The sequence below is a fragment of the Heteronotia binoei genome, chromosome 3 (genome assembly GCF_032191835.1).
Source record: "Heteronotia binoei isolate CCM8104 ecotype False Entrance Well chromosome 3, APGP_CSIRO_Hbin_v1, whole genome shotgun sequence".
Classification (NCBI taxonomy): Eukaryota; Metazoa; Chordata; class Lepidosauria; order Squamata; family Gekkonidae; genus Heteronotia; species Heteronotia binoei.
In genome coordinates, this window is record NC_083225.1 from 156,997,317 (window position 1) to 157,016,633 (window position 19,317).

A 19,317-nucleotide genomic window follows, 5' to 3' on the forward strand; every position below is an offset into this window, starting at 1 on the left:
AGAAATGACTGATTAATTTTGTCATCTTTGCTCTGTGTTTTTTGCTCGGCTGAAGCTGCCTGCCCTCGTCTGCAATGCCTGATCAGACCTATTTAAGCTGATGCCTTTGATCGTAGACACAGAGGAGCTTGCTGACTTAGGCTTTGACTAAACATTCCTTTGCTAAAATGTTTATGCACAGACAACCTAAATGATAACTGACAGTCAATGCAGATAACAAAAACTGCTAAGGCATTCCCCACTATTATATAGATATGTAGAGTAGCATTTGTGATACTAAAACTGGAGATAAGATTTTCAAAGCCTTTATAGCATGTAACTTTCTCCACCATTTTTCACTTAGAAGATATTTCAGATCAATGAATTACTAAGAACCTTTCAGACAAAAGTCATTGGATTGCTCCCAATTTTCATTTTTAAAATTAGAAATAATTTTGTTATTTTGCTAGTGTGATATGTTAAAAAAATCAAAACAACAGTGATGAAAAATTCCTAATGAAAGTTAAGCTGCGGGAGAGGGGGGGAATCTGTGCCTCTAGCTCTTTATTAATCACATTCCAGCACCAGAGGCTGAAAATACATCAAACTGCACCAAATCCTTTTTACATGACAACCTCATAAATTATTCAACTCATTAGTATCACCAAGAGGCATAAAAATAACATTGGTGTTAAGGATGTTTTCCTACAGAGTAGGGTCAACTAAAAAGTTTTAATATTAAAACCCATAAGCACAAGCCTTGAAAAAAGGTAAAATTTGTGGGGTTTAATCTTGGTACAAGCTATTTAAAATGCCTTCAGAATGTTGTCATTAATTTTGATGCCGAATGCTTTCATATGTTAAATGGTAACTTCATTCTGCTGTGATTTCAAATATAACCAATGATAACGCAATCTACATTTCCCCCTACAGGCATCCATTGCACTTTTCTTTTGTATTTAAATATAATAATCAGCAAATAAAAGTTACCTCATTATGCTAGAAAAAGGTCCATCTTACATTTTCAGTTTTTTTTTTAAATTCCACAAGAACAGGACTCTCTTCTCTGTTTTAGGGCACCTGGTACTCAGTAAGCACACTATGGTGCAGCACTGCCTTCTCCATCATCCCTACTACTTCTGCCCTTGCTTAGAGACTGAGACTGATTTCCCACTCACTTTACACTGCTCTCATGTTCCTCTTCTCAGCAGGGTTTCCTTCCAATTTCACACTATCTGCCCCGGGGCTGCAAGTAACATCGGCATTTTCGCATTTGGCAAACAGAAACTGGTTTTTAGAGGTTTCTGTTTGCTGCACGAAAAAAAAAATGTTACTTGCAGCCCCGGGACAGATAGTGTGATATCAGAAGGAAGCCCTGCTGAGAAGAGGAACATGAGGGCGGCATAAGGTGAGTGGGAAATTGGTATGAAAGCTCCTAGGAGCAAGAACCTGCCTGAAGCTGCCATTCTGTAAAGAGCACTCACTTCAAGCACTGTAGATAAATATAATATCAACAAAATCCTTAAAAGGGTATGTTTCATTAACTTCATCAGTGTTACAGCAAAAGCTTCACTGGTATTCACAGGTTCTACCTAAAGACATCTAATTAAGTAAACAAAATGAATTGCAACACTGGATTCAGAAACATCTGCAAAGAACCACTAATCTCATGGAGTGCTACTCCAAAACACAGGTGGGAAAATGTGCATCATTCTATAAATACTACATTATAGAGAATAAAATGCTTAGAGCTCACATCAGTGCCATTAACCAAAAGGTATTTAACTGGCCGATACAGGATAAACTTACCCTGTCTCTGACATTATCTGTCTCTGACATTTTCTTCTTCCTAGGACTAGAAAATGGTCTCTTCTTCAGCAAACATACTTCACCAATGCGATTGTTCCAAATATGAACACGCAAACAGAAATAAACAATACAGCCTATGGAGTTATTTTTAATCTGTTCATTCTATTCCACTTCTTCCAGAATAACCACTCTCCAGTTCAACTCCCTTGCTATGCTTACCATTACTGATATAGTGCCTAACAGGAAGCTCCCTTTATAGTAACCTTCACAGAAAATTATTTTTGGGATACTGCAGCCACAAAAGTTGCTCTTTCATAGCTGAGTTGATTGCCACTGTACCCACAATCTTTCCTTTATTTGAATGCAGTGTCTACAACCCTTGTTTTTCTATAATGCCAACTCCTTGTCAGAAATCAGTAGCCCTGGGGAAGTTTCAGATCTCTAACACTAAGTGCATCACAAGATCTGAGCTCGTGTCTATGTTGTAAGGCCAAGAAAGCACTGACATACAAGAAGGAAAAAAAATGTGATGATTCCATCAGTATAATACAAATACACTCCCCCCTTTAGACAGTGAGCATACATAAGTACTGACCATATTCCACAGCAGCTTTCAGCAAGGCATCTGAGTGGGTGGAGCCAAAAGCATTGCGAACAAACCGCCTCCTTCGGCGTAGATCATCTTCCCAATAATCTAAGCGCCAGAAGTCATGTAGTTGGCTAAGGGAGGGAAAAATCCCACAAAGATTAGCGTCTTTCACACTGGCACATGGAGTCATTGGCTGCATTCAGAACCATCACAAACCACGGTTCATCATTACAGAAATTTCTCAAGCTTGCATGCTCCCACTTTCTCCGCTCATATGGAACTGAAAACTTCCACCTTTCCAACAGGCCAGTCTACAATTTGCTCCAGTGTTGACAAATTTACAAGGCATTGTTTGCTGGGAACATGGAAAATTTCTATTTCTGAATCAAAAATGAGGGGTTAGATAACGGGAGAACACAAACTCAAGCCATTTAAGTCTCATTCTTGTAAAATCAACCTTTGGTTTATTGTTATATCTGAATGCAGCTTGTGTGTTTCATTACAGAATGATTACAGAGTGATAGCATAAGGCATTCGTTTGTTTGAGTTAATACAAGGAAAACAGAACAAACATTTATACTATGAAAATGTGTGCCATTTTAATGCTTCCTTAGTTGCAGTCAAGCATTTAAAGATTCAGCTTCCCTGTCTCAAAATGCTCTCTTTACCACTAAACATTAATCAGAGAGAGCCCATTAACAAACGCAGCATCAAATTACAAGTATTAATGACACAGCTTGCTTTCTTTTACAGTGTTTTTAAAAAGGACTGTAAATCATAGAATGGACCTAAGAGCAAATAGTTTGCAATTTAATGACTATGGTCCCTTAGCAGCCTAAACTTAAAAGTATAAAATATTGCCCACTTGAATTTTGTGGAACTATGATTAAAATAATGTGCTGAAATATTCATTGAAATAATTCCCCATTGCCCCCAGCAACCTGAGAAAATTGCAATTTTATTCATTATTAATAACACTGAATTAGAGCTGCAAAAAATTCCACCATGTGGTAATTGTCTAGGTAAATTATTATTCCAACACCAACAGAGCCCTTGGATGATTTTATAGCTCCCAGCTAAAACAAGCCATTAACCATGGTCATCTTCATGTTACATTGCCTTTTCTGCATTCAGAACCAATATTAAAGTTTCACAGAATGATTCAGAAGTTGTTGTTAATCCATATCGTACTGAAAATGCAAATGCATGCATTCATTTGACATTAAACTGAATTTTGTTACTAAATGTGGGCTTACTGAGAATCTCAGCACTAACAATACAACACTACCACCACAAATAATAACTTTATCTACAATATTATGATGATGGATAATCTGGAAAAGATTGTGCTTTGTAAGCCTGCTCTAGTATGTCAGTGTTCCAAGAAGAGATGAAGTTTTCTAGGATATAGTATGGTACATAACACACTTGCTGATTTAGTGGGGTTTGATTAGCTCGTAACACTCCTTGGCAGTACTAAACCTTCAAAAATTACCATCTAGAGAAAAACATGTGAAGGGTAGGGAAGATGACTGATGCACTGGAAGGACATTTTTTTTTGGTCTTCCATGTATTGGATTCAGGAACGATCCACCTAGGAATTTAGTTCATTCTTTTCTTCCAGGCAGAACTAGATGTTATTTTGGCAAAACAAAGTTCCAGATCTGTGTTTGGTGAGATAATGGGAACATGGGGTGTCAGGGGGAAAGTATTTGCAGGAGAAGGATGGTGTGTGGGAGAGATGCCTAATCTTCTCTATGCACAACAACTTTCCCCCAGGCTGTTTTCTTTTCTATCCTGTCTCATTTCTCATTTTAGAGCCTAGATCAGGCTTGGGATTTATTGCTAGGGGTAATATAACAGAAAATCAATGGGTGGGCAAAAGATAAAGCACCCCTCTCATCTGTAATTCTCTGCTAAAAATGTGACTTCCTCCTATCATTACAAGAGAAACAAAGAGCTGGGAAACCTATGTCACAATTTTGGTCCCTCCCTCAATCCCAGATGAATGGCCATCAGAGGGTCAGAGGTAAAGACGGTTTAGAAGTGCCTTTTCAAGCACTTTCAGCATGACTGTATCCCAGCAGCTGAGTGGCAGGATATCAGCAGATTGTTTTGTTCTTAAAGAACACTGTGTTTAACCCAAGGGGACAGATCGTGCCCAGCAAACAACTTTTTAAAATGGAGGTGTGGAAAATACGATCCCAGCTGTCCTTTTTGGTTCCACTCATCTAGTCCTCTTCCAATCACCAAACACATAGGATTCAATAATTTCAGACAGATTATCTTCTAATAAAATATACCTGGACAGTATTCTTCTGTTTAGTACAGTCTGCCTTAAATTACAGCACTGATAGGGTTCCATGATTATCAATTACTTTTACATTTGTGAATAATAAAAAAAAAAACAAAAATCAATGCAACACAATTTTTTATTAATACCACTCCCCCCCCCCGACAATATGGGAGTCCTTTGAGTTGGAAACAGTACAGATGCTGGGACTGGTGTTCCAGCTTTGTTGGATGGGACTACACTTTCCCAAGTTTGCAGCATGGGGATGCTCATGGATGGTAGTTGTGGACAAGATGCCTTTAGACACCTTCAGCTGGTTTACCAGCTAGGACACTTCCCTGGCAGGAAGAATTTGTCTGTGAATACAGGCCCTGAGACTGGACTACTACATATATAAAGGCATTGAGATTGAACTACTACTGTAACACAATCTATGTGGTGCATCCTTTGAAGATTGGTCAGAAATTACAGCTGGTCCAGCTTATTCCTACCAGACTTCTGGTAGGAATAAGCTGCCAGGAGCATATTACTCCCCTTTTGTGCAATCTACACTGATTGGCAATTAGTTTCAAGCTCAATTCAAGATGCAGGTTACATTCTGGAAGCCCTAAACAGTTGAGGACTCTACATCTCAAGGATCACCTTATCACATAAGACTTGTTCAAATACTTAACATCACTACTATCTCAAGGATCTCCTTCTCACATAAGACTTGCCCAAGCACTTAACAGTGTTACCAGAGCCTCATATCTGTATGCCCCCAATTATCTGAAATACAGCAGGTAGCTGCAACAGAAAGGACTTTTCCTACAGCAGCATCTTAGTTCCAGAATTCATTTCCCAGGGGAGGTCTGCCTCAATCCAGCACATGCTAAAGGCACAGAACATTTCCTCAATAATTTAAGCACCCTATACATTAAGCACCCAATCATCTTCTCAATACAAGAAATCATGTCATTAGCTAAGAAAAAAAAACCCATGGCTCCAAATATTGATTTTAATTAAAAAAAGAACAGACTGAACCTGCTCTTCTATTCTATAAGCATTTTTAAAAGTAAGTTTTAAAAGGAGAAGGACTGCTAACCTACATTCATAATTATAGGAGCCACTGGCAGAGAAAGACAAGGTGTGAATAGGGTTACCAACATCAGTATAACAACTGATCTCCAGACTACAGAGATCAGTTCCCCTGGAGGAGATGGCAGTTTCACAGTGCAAAAAAACTGAAACCATAAAGTTGGTTGTTGATATAAGACTTCTGGTTATCCTAAGATATACCATCACTTTTAGGAGAAAACGATTATTGCCTGTAAGCCACTAAAAGCTGGGTAGGCATCTAGAGAGGGATGGAACTGTTGTTGATCAGTGCCCTGTAGGTCCTACAGAGTGGATTTTTATCCTTATTACTGGGGGGGGGGCAACCTTGAAGGGAAGCCAGCATGGTGTAGTGGTTAGAGAGTTGGACAAGGATCTAGGATACACAGTTCAAATCCCAACTCTGCTGTGGAAGCTTACCCACTGACCATGGGCCCGTCACACACACACTCAGTCCAACCTACCTCACAGCGTTGTTGTGAGGACAAAATAGATAAGAGAACAATGTAAGTCACTTGGAATCCCTAGCTGAGGAGAAAGGCAATAGTGTAAATGAAATTTTAAGAGATTTTTTTAAAAATGATCTCAATACAAAGTACAGGCCATCATATAGAAAGCCCTTCATGGACTTGGACTCACATACTATGACCCTACTCTCCAATTGTGATCCACCATGACACTTTGCTCATTTGGGCAGTGCCTTCTGCAGGTCCCACCCTGCAAATGGGCAAAATGGGCAAGGTCAATAATGGCCATATGTGACTGTTCTATGTAGTGGCCCCTACCTTGCGGAATGCCCTGAGGAGGTCAGGAAGGTGGTCATACTTCTGGCATTCCACAAACTATGTAAACAGAATTGTTCAGGAAAACATTTTTAAATATAATTTATGCTATTTTATGATGCAATGGTTCAATGAAAGAAATGGGTCTGTGGATTTAACTACTGCGTACAACATGTGATCTGTTGCTGTATGCATTACCTTGCTTGTTCTCAGTGTATTGTACTTCTACTTATGTAATATCATCTACTGATATATTAGCATGTCATGTTTAGTTTTGGTTTAGGAATTCTTAGGCTTTGTTTAAGAATTCTGCAATCCCAGTTCTATTACACTGCTTATTAGATAATTAATCCTGTTGATTTACATAATCTCAGCAAGAAAGGCTGACCATAAATTAAATTAAATAAATAGTCTGAGTATAACATAAATGGATAGCAACCGGTTTTACTGGCAGAAATATTTAGACCCAAATCGGTATGACATTCAGAACATTATTGTTGGAACTCTTTGTCTGGGGCAACTGATGCTCTGTATTCGTGATGCTTGGGGGACCACACTGGGAGGGGTGCTAGTGTCCTGGCCCCACTGATAGACCTCCTGATGGCACCTGGGTTTTTTTGGCCACTGTGTGACACAGAGTGTTGGACTGGATAGGCCATTGGCCTGATCCAACATGGCTTCTCTTATGTTCTTAACACATGCACAAGCCTACAAGTGATGTAAACTGGGGCAAAAAGGCAAGAGAAGTAATAAAAGTCAGATAATGTATATTTAAAATTTGAACTGTGGTAGAACTAAGGAACCTCAGAGAGTTGTGGGGGTTGACCTTTGACCTGGATGTGACATCACAGGGCATGGCACTACATATCTGCTGAGCTCCCTTCTCAAACCCCGCTCCTTGGCGCTTCCCCCATATCTCCAGATATTTTCCAAGCCAGACTTGGTCCTGCATATGACTGTTCCTTAAGTTACTAAGGCTGCTCTGATGATTCCCCACTCCCATGTCCAACTTCTCTATCATTCAGATTTTTCTTTTAAGCACAAACTTCCTTTTAACTTCAATGAGACATATTTCTTTTGGGGACTGAAGGTAGCCTGTTAGTGTTTATCTTCACTTTTCCAGAAGCAGCTTAGAACAGTAAAGCCCCCAGCCAATTGCCTTCTATTTCTGGGAATCTCTGATGTGGAGAAAGAAGAAAAATGGTTAGTAATGCCCTTGTTTAAAGTTTCTGCAACCCCATGAAATCTGAGCTTCCAGACACCACAGGAACCATGTGTGTGAGAGCTTGGAACAAAGGATTATAGAAACCAGAGTTGCTTGTCTCAGGAGTAACAAATATATAATACAGTACAGAAGACCCTTACAGAACAAGGATTTATTTGGTGTATTGGTAACCCAATATACAAGAACATGCAGCTGGATAGCACCAGCTTCTAATACTCTATTAAATACCTGTCTAATTCTTCACAGCTTTGTCTGAGATTAGGTATAATGAAACAAATAAGCTTTTCACAGCTTTTTTTCTTGTTCTGTATATTCTGAACCAGTGTTTGTATACAGTTTTGGAGTGAACTGTATCAGAATTTAAGGTGTTCTGGATGGTTGCCAGACTACAGCTGGCAATTCCCAGGAGGAATCAGGGGGCAGGGTCTAGTGGCCTTATGCTAGAGCATCCCCTATGTCACTCTCTTCATGCTAGAGCATCCCCTAAGTAACTGTCAGTTTTCACTAAAAGCAATGAAAGCGTGCTGGCACAAGACCTGTGTGCATTCCATTCTCCCTCCAGTTCCTTCCACTGGTGCCTGAGGTGCCAGGTGGACAATGAAAGGGAGGCCTCCTGGCATCCCTAGGATGCTCTCCACTAGAAGAAACAGGTCCATATTCTGATAGTATTCTTGGATCCTGACTTACTGCTGGATAAGCAGGTGGCAGCTGTGGCCAGTGTTGCCATTTACCAACTTCAACTGGTTAGCTAGCTGCAGAAAAGATGGGCAGAAAAGATCTGACCACTATGGTACATGCCCTGGTTATATTTAGATTAGATTACTGTTATGTGCTCTGTGTAGAGCCACCTTTAAAAATATTCAGAAACTTCAAATGGTTTGGGACCCACATACTTGAAAGAGTGCTTACTCACTTACAAACCTATCCAACCACTGTATCATCTTCCAAAACCTGCTTCAAATAACCTCGCTTTCTGAGATTAGGTGTGTGGCAACCCAGTCATGGCACCAAAACTCTGGAAGCATTCCTCTAGGAAGACTCAGCTCTCTTGCTATTTTCAACCAGTGGGTGAACTCTCCTTTGTTTCATTGGGTGTAATTATCCCTCTTTCAGCCCAACATTTTACCTGTTGTTTTTAATTTTCTTTGTTTTTATTTTAGCTCTCATTTTAATTGTTTTACTGATGTATTTTATTGGTTTCAGTGGTTTTTAAGATGTGATTTTGTTACGTGTGTGTGTATATATATAAAAAAATGTGTTAGCTGCCTTAGTGGCCTTTATGAGAGCAAAAAGGAGGGGTATACATTTTATAGAATAAATGCTTAGTAGGGCTTGGGGAGGGGAACTAGTATAAAAGTAAAAAAAATTGGATGCCATCTCAAAAGGCATTCAAAAGATGAAACTTTTGTTTATTATCTGGTACTTTCAGTTATACTTTCTGCAATTAAATTTTGCTTAGCCTTGCTTTTATACTCTTACAGAGGCTTCTTGTCACTCCAACTTTTACCAGTTTCATATCATACAATCAGAGATTTTTGTAGCAGGAACTCCTTTGCATATTAGACTACACCCGCCTGATGTAGCCAATCCTGCAGGAGCTTACAGAGCTCTTCTTACAGGGCCTAGTGTAAGCTCTTGGAGGACTGGCTACATAAGGTGGGGTGTAGCCTAATATGCAAAGGAGTTCCTGCTACAAAAAAAGCCCTGCATACAACTTTAGGAAATTGAAAGTAGTGATATGCACTGGTAGTTTCTACATGCAGTAGGGTACAATATATAACTTTTAGAAACTATGGAAGTCAGTGTATATACCCAGGCAGTTGAATATGTTCACCCCATTTTCACAGTTGATAAACTGCACAAGCATAGGCATTTATGAGCATAGGTACCAGTTTACATTAAATGTTATGCAATAGCCCAATGTCTTCTCCTGCTGTATTAAAGCCTACTAGATCGTATCTCTATCTTCAGTCTGATGTGAAAAATTGTGTGAATGAAATTCTTCTAAAATAAAATTTTATATGATTTAACAAATTCTCCCACCTCTCCCCTACTCCCAAGAATCTGTGTAACAGACATGCATTACACCTATCTATATTTTTTAGAAAATTAGACTTGCTCCTTAGCAGAGTTTGGCATATTGCTGTCCCTGGCTAGTACAAATTAAATATTAGCCAATGAAAAATTATATGCTCCCAATAAGGTCCCTTCAATTCTAAATATGCTAAAGGAAGAAAATTTTAAAGGAACTCACATCACAATTTGATTTTTAAAAACAAAAACAAAAAACAAAACCTTGAAATAAAAATCCATAAATCATAATAGGTTCCTTTGAAAGAAAACCAAATTAGTAATGTAAAACATGTCCTACTCCTTCATTGCTCATTACATTCACATGGTAGCCTGTGAACAATCAGATCAGGAAACTTGTTGCTGGCAGAAAGTTAAAAGGTGCTGAAATGAAAATGGAGAACTGAGCAGCCTCGCTTGAAAAACGCCTATCTGTTTTTCCTTTTTTCCTTGTGAAATTGAGTTAGATCTCTTGCATTTTTCTCAGACTTGCTTTACAAAAAGCTAAAACTCTGCTTAGATAAGGTATATGGAAATTGTATCTCAGAAAGAACTACATCCAAAAGCAAGTGAGATATCAGGTAAGTCTAAAAGCATGCAGGACCCAGATGTTTTAAAGGAAGGTGGAAGAAACTTTGTAGTTGACATTTATGGAATAAATGTCACACCAGGGATAGACTGCACTTAACCTTCATCAGTTAGCAGTTGTCTTATGCACTGAAGCATGAGGGTTTAATATTCCTTAAGAAAAGTTATCCATTGTTATCAGTGCAAAACTCATTCACACAAGCTTTTGATTCTTTCCATTCTCTTTGCTTTAATGATATGCTAGGATATTATGTAATGAATTATTCTCTGAATATGTTAAAAATGAAGGAGGACAAATAATTCATTTGTGTTCATATTTAACTGAATAATCGCAGTGTGCAGATTTTCAAAGTATTTAATAATTCCGAATAATAACTTTCTTTTGAATTTCAAGCCTTTATATGTTTCTATAATGGACAAAACTGAAATACTGGTAGAGAATTCCACAAAAAAAAAATCACCTTTTAAACTCTTTCTGCAAGTTTTATGCTTCGTCCACTGTTGCAGAGCAAGCAGAAATATCACTTTGCAGAAGTTATCACTTCAAAAGAAACCCAGTAATTCACAGCGTAAAAGGGAACAGGGGTAATTTTGTAGGAGAAAAAAGGTGCAGGAGTTCAGCAGCACAACTCATTTGCATATACCACACCCCTTGATATCAAATGAGTTATGCAAATGAGTTATGCCAATGAGAAGAAGAAAGAAAGAAAGTTATAAGTTATGATGAGAGAATCAGAGAGAAAGGAAGAAAAATAGATGGGGGAGGGAGGGGGATAAGGAAGGGGTGAAGGAAGGGGGAGGGCAGAGGGGAAACAGAGAGAAAGAAAAAAGAAAACTAATAGATAGGGAAGAAGGGAGGGAGGGAAAGAGAGAGAAAGAAGATGGGGATGGAGAAAGAGAGAAGGGAGGGAGGAGAAAGAAAGTGGGAAGGAAGGAAGGACTCTGCAAAAGAAGCTAGGGCCAGGATATCTCTCCTCGCTGCATGAAGACCCTGGCTGGAGGCTTCTCTTTTTGGGCTCTCCTAGGTACCCCCCCCCCATTGTGGGGACGAGGTGGGGGGCTCCTGGAGGTTCAGGAGTGGCACTCTGGTGCACTCCTGCTCAATCCGAGCCCTGAATGGGAATATTTGTAACATATCTTGTGTAACATCACATATTTTCATAGGTATCTATGTGTCACACAGATGGAGTATTATGACAGTTTTTAAACATCTTTTTAACACCTATATGAAGCCACTGAAAGAGATCACCCAGAAATTTGGGCTGAATAACTACCAATATGTGGATGACACCTCTGCTCTATCTTGCACTTTCAGCAGATCCCAAGGAGGTTATAGGCTATGGAAACTGTGAACAAATACATATAGGCAGTTTTTGATTGGTTAACGGCTAACAGGCTGAATTTTAACCTCAACAAAATACAAGTGCTACTGGTAGGGAGAAAGTCTGATCCAGGAATTGGGATGTCTGCTGGTGAAAGTTGGTTCAGAATGTCAGGCTCTTAAGGTGATTAAACATAACTGTATAAAAGAATAGCAAGAAAGAGGATTTTTAAGTCATTTATAATGCTGTGCCTTGAGCAACATATGAAGTAAAATGCATGTTAGGGATTAAGAAAAGGATAGTATTATTATGAAGGTTTTTATTTTTAAGTTTATGTCCTGCTTTCTCATTCATTAATGGATCTTCTAGACAGGTTACACTAATTTAAATGGCTATAATTATAAAACTACAATAAAATTGTAACAAATTGTAGCAGCCTGACAGTATGGCATCTCATCAACATCATGGTTAATCACATCTAGTGCAAGCTACAGTTCATTGAACTGACCATAATTGTAATAACAGATGATCGGTACTAAGCAGAGACTTCTAGAAAAACAGCTTTCTACTACCAGTAAGAGCCAACTATAATTGGTGGTTGCCAGTCTATGGGTGCTTTCACACATGCTAAACAATGCATTCAATCTACTTCAGCAATCATTTGCATGTGGATTTTGCCAGTCCACACAGTAATATCCAGTTGTGAAGTGCACTGAAAGTGAATTGAAAGTGTGTTATTTAGTGTGTGAAAGTGCGCTACATCTCTGTGCCCTGGGTGCTGTGCTCCCAAACACAAAGCTGTGTTTCCTAAATACAGACCAAGACTGATTTCCCACTCACCTTACGCCGTTCTCACATTCCTTTTCTCAGCGGGGCATCCTTCCGATTTCACACTATCTGCCCTTGGGCTGCAGCTAGTGTCTGCTTTATCGCACTGCAAACAGAAACTGGTTTGCTAGGGCCAGGGCTGCATGAAAAAGCCAATGCTAGCTGCAGTCCCAGGGCAGATAGTGTGAAATCAGAAGGAAGCCCTGCTGAGAAAGGAATGTGAGAGCAGTGTAAGGTAAGTGGGAAATCAGTCCAAGATTTACAAGCTGGTTTGTAACTAGTTAAGAATCACGATTTGTGCCTTTTCTCTTAACCAATGTTAGTGAGTGCAGCCAGGATTCAGATATCTCACTAAATCAGATTTTAATCAAACCACAGTTTAACAGAGCGTCTGAATTCAGCCCTTGGCTATTATCTCCCAATCAGCAGTGTAAGTAAACAGCAAAATAACACAGGGTCTTTGTTACATAAAATTGGTTTTCTTATTTCATTTATTTATTTATTTATTTGGGATTTATATCCCGCCCTTCCCACGAATGGCTCAGGGCGGCTTCCAACAATTAATCAAACTTAAAATTAAACAATTTCAAATATAAAACAGTTAAATAGTTAAACAGTTAAAACATTAAAACAGAGTAATTCAGTTTCCTGTAAACAGATGGCTGGCCAGTTTCCTCAAGTTGTTATCCTAGCTAAATGTAGGCTAGGTATAGGCTAGCCGGAAGAGGGTCGTCTTACAGGCCCTGCGGAACTGCGCCAAGTCCCGCAGGGCCCTCACCTCTTCCGGCAGCTGATTCCACCATACGGGGGCCATAACGGAGAAAGCCCTTTCCCTGGTGGCTTTCAGACGGGCTTCTTTTGGCCCGGGGATAGTGAGGAGATTTTGTGTTCCTGACCTCAGTGCTCTCTGGGGAACATGTGGGGAGAGACGGTCCTTCAGGTAGGCAGGTCCCAGGCCATATAGCGCTTTAAAGGTAATAACCAGCACCTTGTACCGGACTCGGTATATCACTGGAAGCCAGTGCAGAGTCCGGAGACCCGGCTGGATGTGTTCCCACTTTGGGAGACCCAATAACAGCCGGGCCGCGGCATTCTGCACCAGCTGCAGTTTCCGGGTCCGAGACAAGGGCAGCCCATGTAGAGGGCGTTGCAGTAGTCCAACCTTGAGGTGACCGTAGCATGGATCACTGTTGCTAGGTCGTCGTGCTCCAGAAAGGGGGCCAGCTGCCTTGCCCGTCTAAGATGAAAAAATGCGGACTTGGCAGCGGCTGCTATCTGAGCCTCCATCTTTAAAGAAGGCTCCAATAGCACCCCCAAGCTCCTGACCCTGTCTGCCGCCATAAGCAGCGCACCATCAAAAGCCGGCAGGGGGATCCCCCTCCCCGGGCCGCGGCGGCCCAAGCAAAGGACTTCTGTCTTCGTAGGATTTAACTTCAGCCCACTCAGTCTGAGCCACTCAGCCACGGCCCGTAGTGCCTGGTCAAGATTTTCCAGGGCGCAGACAGGCTGGCCATCCATCAGTAGATAGAGCTGGGTGTCATCAGCATACTGGTGACACCCCAACCCATACCTTCGGGCAATCTGGGCAAGAGGCCGCATGTAGATGTTAAATAACATCGGGGAGAGAACCGCCCCTTGGGGCACACCACAATCAAGTGAGCGCCTCCGAGACAGCTCCCCCCCAATTGCGACCCTTTGTCCCCGACCGTCCAGGAAAGAGGAAAGCCACTGTAAGGCCAACCCCTGAATCCCTGCGTCGGCGAGGCGGCACGTCAGTAGCCGATGGTCGACCGTGTCGAACGCCGCCGACAGGTCTAACAACATCAGCACCGCCGAGCCACCCCGATCCAGATGCCGTTGAAGGTCATCCACTAAGGCAACCATCTTAGCATCTTACACATTTTATTTATTTAAATTTTTAGACTGCTCTTTCCTGAAAGCAGGAACATATAATAAATAACTAGACATTAAAATCATAATATATATTCATCAATAATTCAATCCATTCCAAGATGGTAGAAAAAAAAAATCCAGATTTCACAAGTCTTCTTGGCGGGGGAGGTCTTGAAGAGAATGGAGAGCATGAGAGTGCCAGATTACATGCTGTACCATCACTGCCCTCAACTGAATGCCTGGTAGACAATGCCCTGTGGAAAAGTAACAAATCCTGCAGGGCACAGATATTCTCTGGCAAAGAGGTCCCTGAGGTCGAGGCCAGGGCCAAAAAAGCCCTGGCCTTGGTTGAGGACAGCTGGATCTCTTTCAGGCCAGGGATCACCAGTAGGTTCTTACTTCCCAAGTGTAATGCTCTTCTGGGGGCATACTGAGAGAGGCAGTCCCAAAGGAATGTGGGTCCATGGCTGATACGGGTCTTAAAGGTCAAAAACAACACCTTGAACCTGATATGATGATCCACCAGAAGTCAGTAAAACAGATCCACCAGAAGGCAGTAGCACAGGTTGAGTATATGCCATCTGAGGGATCTCTGTAAGGGCCTTTGCAGCCACATTCTGGATCAGTTGGAGCTTCTAGGTTAGTCCCAAGGATTCACACATGTAGAATGACCACTCATTTGCCTACTGCAATTACAGAAAAATTACCTAAACTACTAAATTCAACAAAACATAAAAGTCAATTATTTTCAATGGAATTTTGATCAGAAAGATTGTTTGATTTTTTTTAACCTAGCTCCTCTCTTCAAACCAGATCCTATAATACCAGTCATATTATCCACCTGTCATAAGTATATTCTTCTATCACAAAAAGGAACCAGGGTTCTTCAGAATATAAAATACCTACAATAAACAACAAATATTTAGAGTTCAACATATATGTAGAGTCGCCGATTAATATACTACAGACAATTGTTAACAAAAAGGCAAAGTTTAAAAAGGAGCATATTGATGCCAGGAGGAAAGATGAAATATTTGTAGAAAGTACTAAACTGCTCTATACCTCAGCATTTCTATCACATTTATATCTTGCCCCTTCTTTAATGACCCTAGGGTCCCTCCTCCTCCCATTTTATTTTTTTAAAACATCTATATGCTGCCTTTTCAGAGACGTGCTTGAGGTAACTCACAAAATAAAACAAGATGTACTCATTTTTTTTAATTCAGCCAATAAAAACCCACATCATAAAAGCACATCATAAACATGGAGCATCAAACCTAAAAGTCCTCAGGATAGAAGAAGAACTGCAGATTTATACCCCACCCTTCTCTCTGAAAGAGCCCCGTAGCACAGAGTGTTAAAGCTGCAGTACTGCAGTCCTAAGCTCTGCTCACAACCTGAGTTCGATCCCCGGTGGAAGATGTGTTTTCAGGTAGCCAGCTCAAGGTTGACTCAGCCTTCCATCCTTCCGAGGTCGGTAAAATGAGTACCCAGCTTGCTGGGGGGAAAGTGTAGATGACTGGGGAAGGCAATGGCAAACCTCCCTGTAAAAAGTTTGCCGTGAAAATGTGAAAGCAACGTCACCCCAGAGTCGTAAATGACTGGTGCTTGCACAGGAGACCTTTCCTTTCCTTTTCCTTCTCTCTGAATCAGAAACTCAGAGCGGCTTACAATCGCCTATTTCTTCTCCCCCCACAACAGACACCCTGCGAGGTAGGTGGGTAAAAAATAACAAACCCATAGTTAAAGGTCTGGGTAAAAAGATACGTTTTTAGCCTAACGCCTGAGATCGGGAGCTACCAGAAAAGCCTCAGAGAGGATGGTGAGGTGATACCACTGAGAGAGCCCTTTCTCTCATCATCCCCTACCTCATCTCTCCAAGTGGAGGCACAAGAAGCAGTACTTTTGAGGAAGATTTCAGCTGACAGGTGAATAATATGAGACAAGGCAGCCTTGGTATCCTGGTCCCAATTTATTTAGGGACTAAAATGTAAGAATCAGTACTTTGAGTTTTGCCTGGAAACAGATGGGGAGCCAGTGCAAATCTTTTCAGTACAGGAATGTTTCAGTTCCTGTCACCAGTCTCCAACAGAAGCCTGGTTGGTATATTTCGGATAGTGTGTTTTTTTAAGCCCCCATATAGACACCCAGCAACAATGTGAGATTGTTTAGGCTAAAAAAAAAAGTAATTAGCCTAACATCAAACAGTAAGCTTCATGACCTAGTAATTTGAAGCTAAGTTCTCCAGTACTTAATAAATGGTAAGCTAGAACTACATTTCAGTAATTAAAAATCCAACAAGTAAGTAATAACATTTAATAATACACAGTGTGATGCTATTTTGTAAACTTAGGTGCCAGTAAAAAGTGTTTCACTGTGAATGAAGTTTTAACAGTTTACTCTATGGGGGAAGCTAACTACTAAAAAACCATTAACTGGCATATAAATATTAGGGAAATTTAAAGAGGTAGGATTGTTCAAACTGCCACTGTTCTAAAGACAAGCACTGAACTTTGCCATTGAAAAAGACCTTAACACAGAAATCTCTCTAGACAGATAAATCTCGTCTTAAACTATGGTTGGAACACACTGGAAAGGAGACTATTACAAACAGATGTAGAGCAAAATCATGATGTTAAGGATTAGGATAGTTTGCATTAATGCTGAACTATGGTGTGGGTTTGATTAAAATTGATTCTAAATAAGTCCACTGGAAATCAAGACAATCTTTACTACTGCAGTTCTAGAGTCCTTTACTGAGATCATTTATATACAGATTTTCCAATGAATTGCTCGATATAGCTTGCAATCAGATAAAATTCCATATCTACTTTTTCATAGCAACCATGTTAAAACATAATAATAACTCAGCACTAGATAATCAACTTGGAATTAATAGGAGAACAAGAAGAAGAAGCTGGCCAGAATCAAAAGAATATTAAACAGAAAGATCTTTGCCCAGTGCCAATAATGAGGGCACAAGGCTAAACTGTTAGTGGATGCAATCTAAAGACATGGTACAATGATTTAAAAAAGACTTCCCTGGCTACCACCTGGTCTACCTCTCTGAAGGGCCATGGCCCATATGAATTTGCTTGTTCACCAGGATCTATTTCAGAGGACCTTCTCTGAATCCCCCGACCAATTAAAGTAGGCCAGGTGGTTTACTTTTTCCTAATTTATTTGTGACATGCTGATATAGCTATCCTGTTTACAAAAGGATTCAATAATGTTCTTCCATTTTGTACTAATATTGTAGTCCCATCACAAAGAGAACTGCCTGAATTTCTTTCTAGCTTTCCTTCTTCGTACCTCTTTACATAGACTGTCTAACTGGTCCCCATCAATTCCCTTACCTAAGAATTCTGTTTCCTAAACCCAAGAGTGGCCAAACTTGCTTATTGTAAGAAACATACAGAATAAATGTCATATATTTGAGAGCAAGCAGGCAGGCAGACAAGAAAGAGGGAAAATAGATGGGAGGCAGGACCAGAGGTGGAAAGAAAACAACTTTAACTTTAAATTAATTCTCCAAGCTGCCAGCTATCTTGGCTTGGAGAAGTGATCTAAAGAAAGAAATGCATTCTCCAAGCTGGCTGACAGGGCAGTAGGGGCTTTGAGAGTCCAAAATATGTGTGAAAGAGCCACATGTGGGTCCTGAACTGCAGTTTGGCTACCTCTGCCTAAACCTGTCTACCTTCTCGTCACTTTGGACCTATTCATCCCTTCAGCCATGTTTCTATATATGTTTTCTGGGGGAATAATCATTCAACCAAACAGGTATGGACCGAAAAAGATCACAGCATTCAATCAGCACAACGTTTTAACCACAATTGGTCGCACAAACCCTGGCTAGTCTGCCTGTGTGTGTGTTAAGTGCCATTAAAGGATGTGCAAAAAATAAAAAAAAATGGGAAAATTTGGATTCAGGGTTAGGGCTGAATATCTCCTAATGGCAGATTCAGTAGCCAGATCTGATTTGGGAGATATCTGGGTATTCCCAAATACATGGCCCCACTATACCCTATGAGCCACTGAAGTCAATAGCAAAACAAGGTATGATTAATTGTGGCTGGGGAGAGAGGGCTTGAGGTAGAGGCTTCAAATTTGCAGGGCAGTTGCAAGAGCCTCTCCCCCACAGAACCCCCAAATTTCAAAAAAGATTGGATAAGGGGGTCCAATTCTAGGGGTACCCAAAGAGGGTACCCCCATCCCACCATTATACCCTATGAGCCATTGAAGTCAATAGCAAAACAAGGTATAGTAAATTGTTACTGGGGGGGAAGGGGGTTTGAGGTAGAGGCTCCAAATTTGCAGGGCGGCTGCAGGAGCCTCTCCCCCACAGAACTCCCAAGTTTCAAAGAGATTGGACCAGGGGGTCCAATTCTAAGGGCACCCAAAGAGGGTCCTTTTTCCCATTATGAGAAAAAAGCAACGTTACTTTTCCCACAGAAAGCCCCCAATCCCAATTTTAAATCTCAGAGATTCTCTAATTTGAACCAAGGTTCTGTGCATTGCACTACCATTGCCACAAGAGCGCTTGTTCTGCTGGGCAACGTTCCTTGCAAGCTAGCACCCTCAACACAGGAGAATCTGACTGCTGCCTGGGGTAGGTTTTCCCATCATAGATGGTGTCTCCAGCGTTGAACCCACTGGCCCAATCCTTTTGGAAGTTGGGGGTTTTGTGGGGGAGAGGCAACAGAAGCAGCTCTACAAATTTGGTGCCTCTCACTCAAACCCCCTCCCCCCTCAAGTAACTTTTCCCACTGTAATTACAGCGGGGAAAGTGACTGCTTTCTTCCTATCAGAGGGGGAAAGGGCCCATTCAGTGGCTATTTGCAGAT

At 40.8% G+C, this 19,317-nt stretch overlaps 1 protein-coding gene across 8 annotated transcripts in view; it reads right to left on the reverse strand.

The window, feature by feature from the left end:
- NBEA (neurobeachin) overlaps positions 1 to 19,317 on the reverse strand; it is a 581,951-nt gene that overhangs the window by 277,464 nt on the left and 285,170 nt on the right. For all 8 annotated transcript variants that reach the window (XM_060234688.1, XM_060234693.1, XM_060234692.1 and 5 more), the window contains one exon: positions 2,384 to 2,508. In XM_060234688.1, coding sequence (XP_060090671.1) covers positions 2,384 to 2,508 — 125 coding nt within the window. The remainder of the gene's footprint in view (positions 1 to 2,383; positions 2,509 to 19,317) is intronic.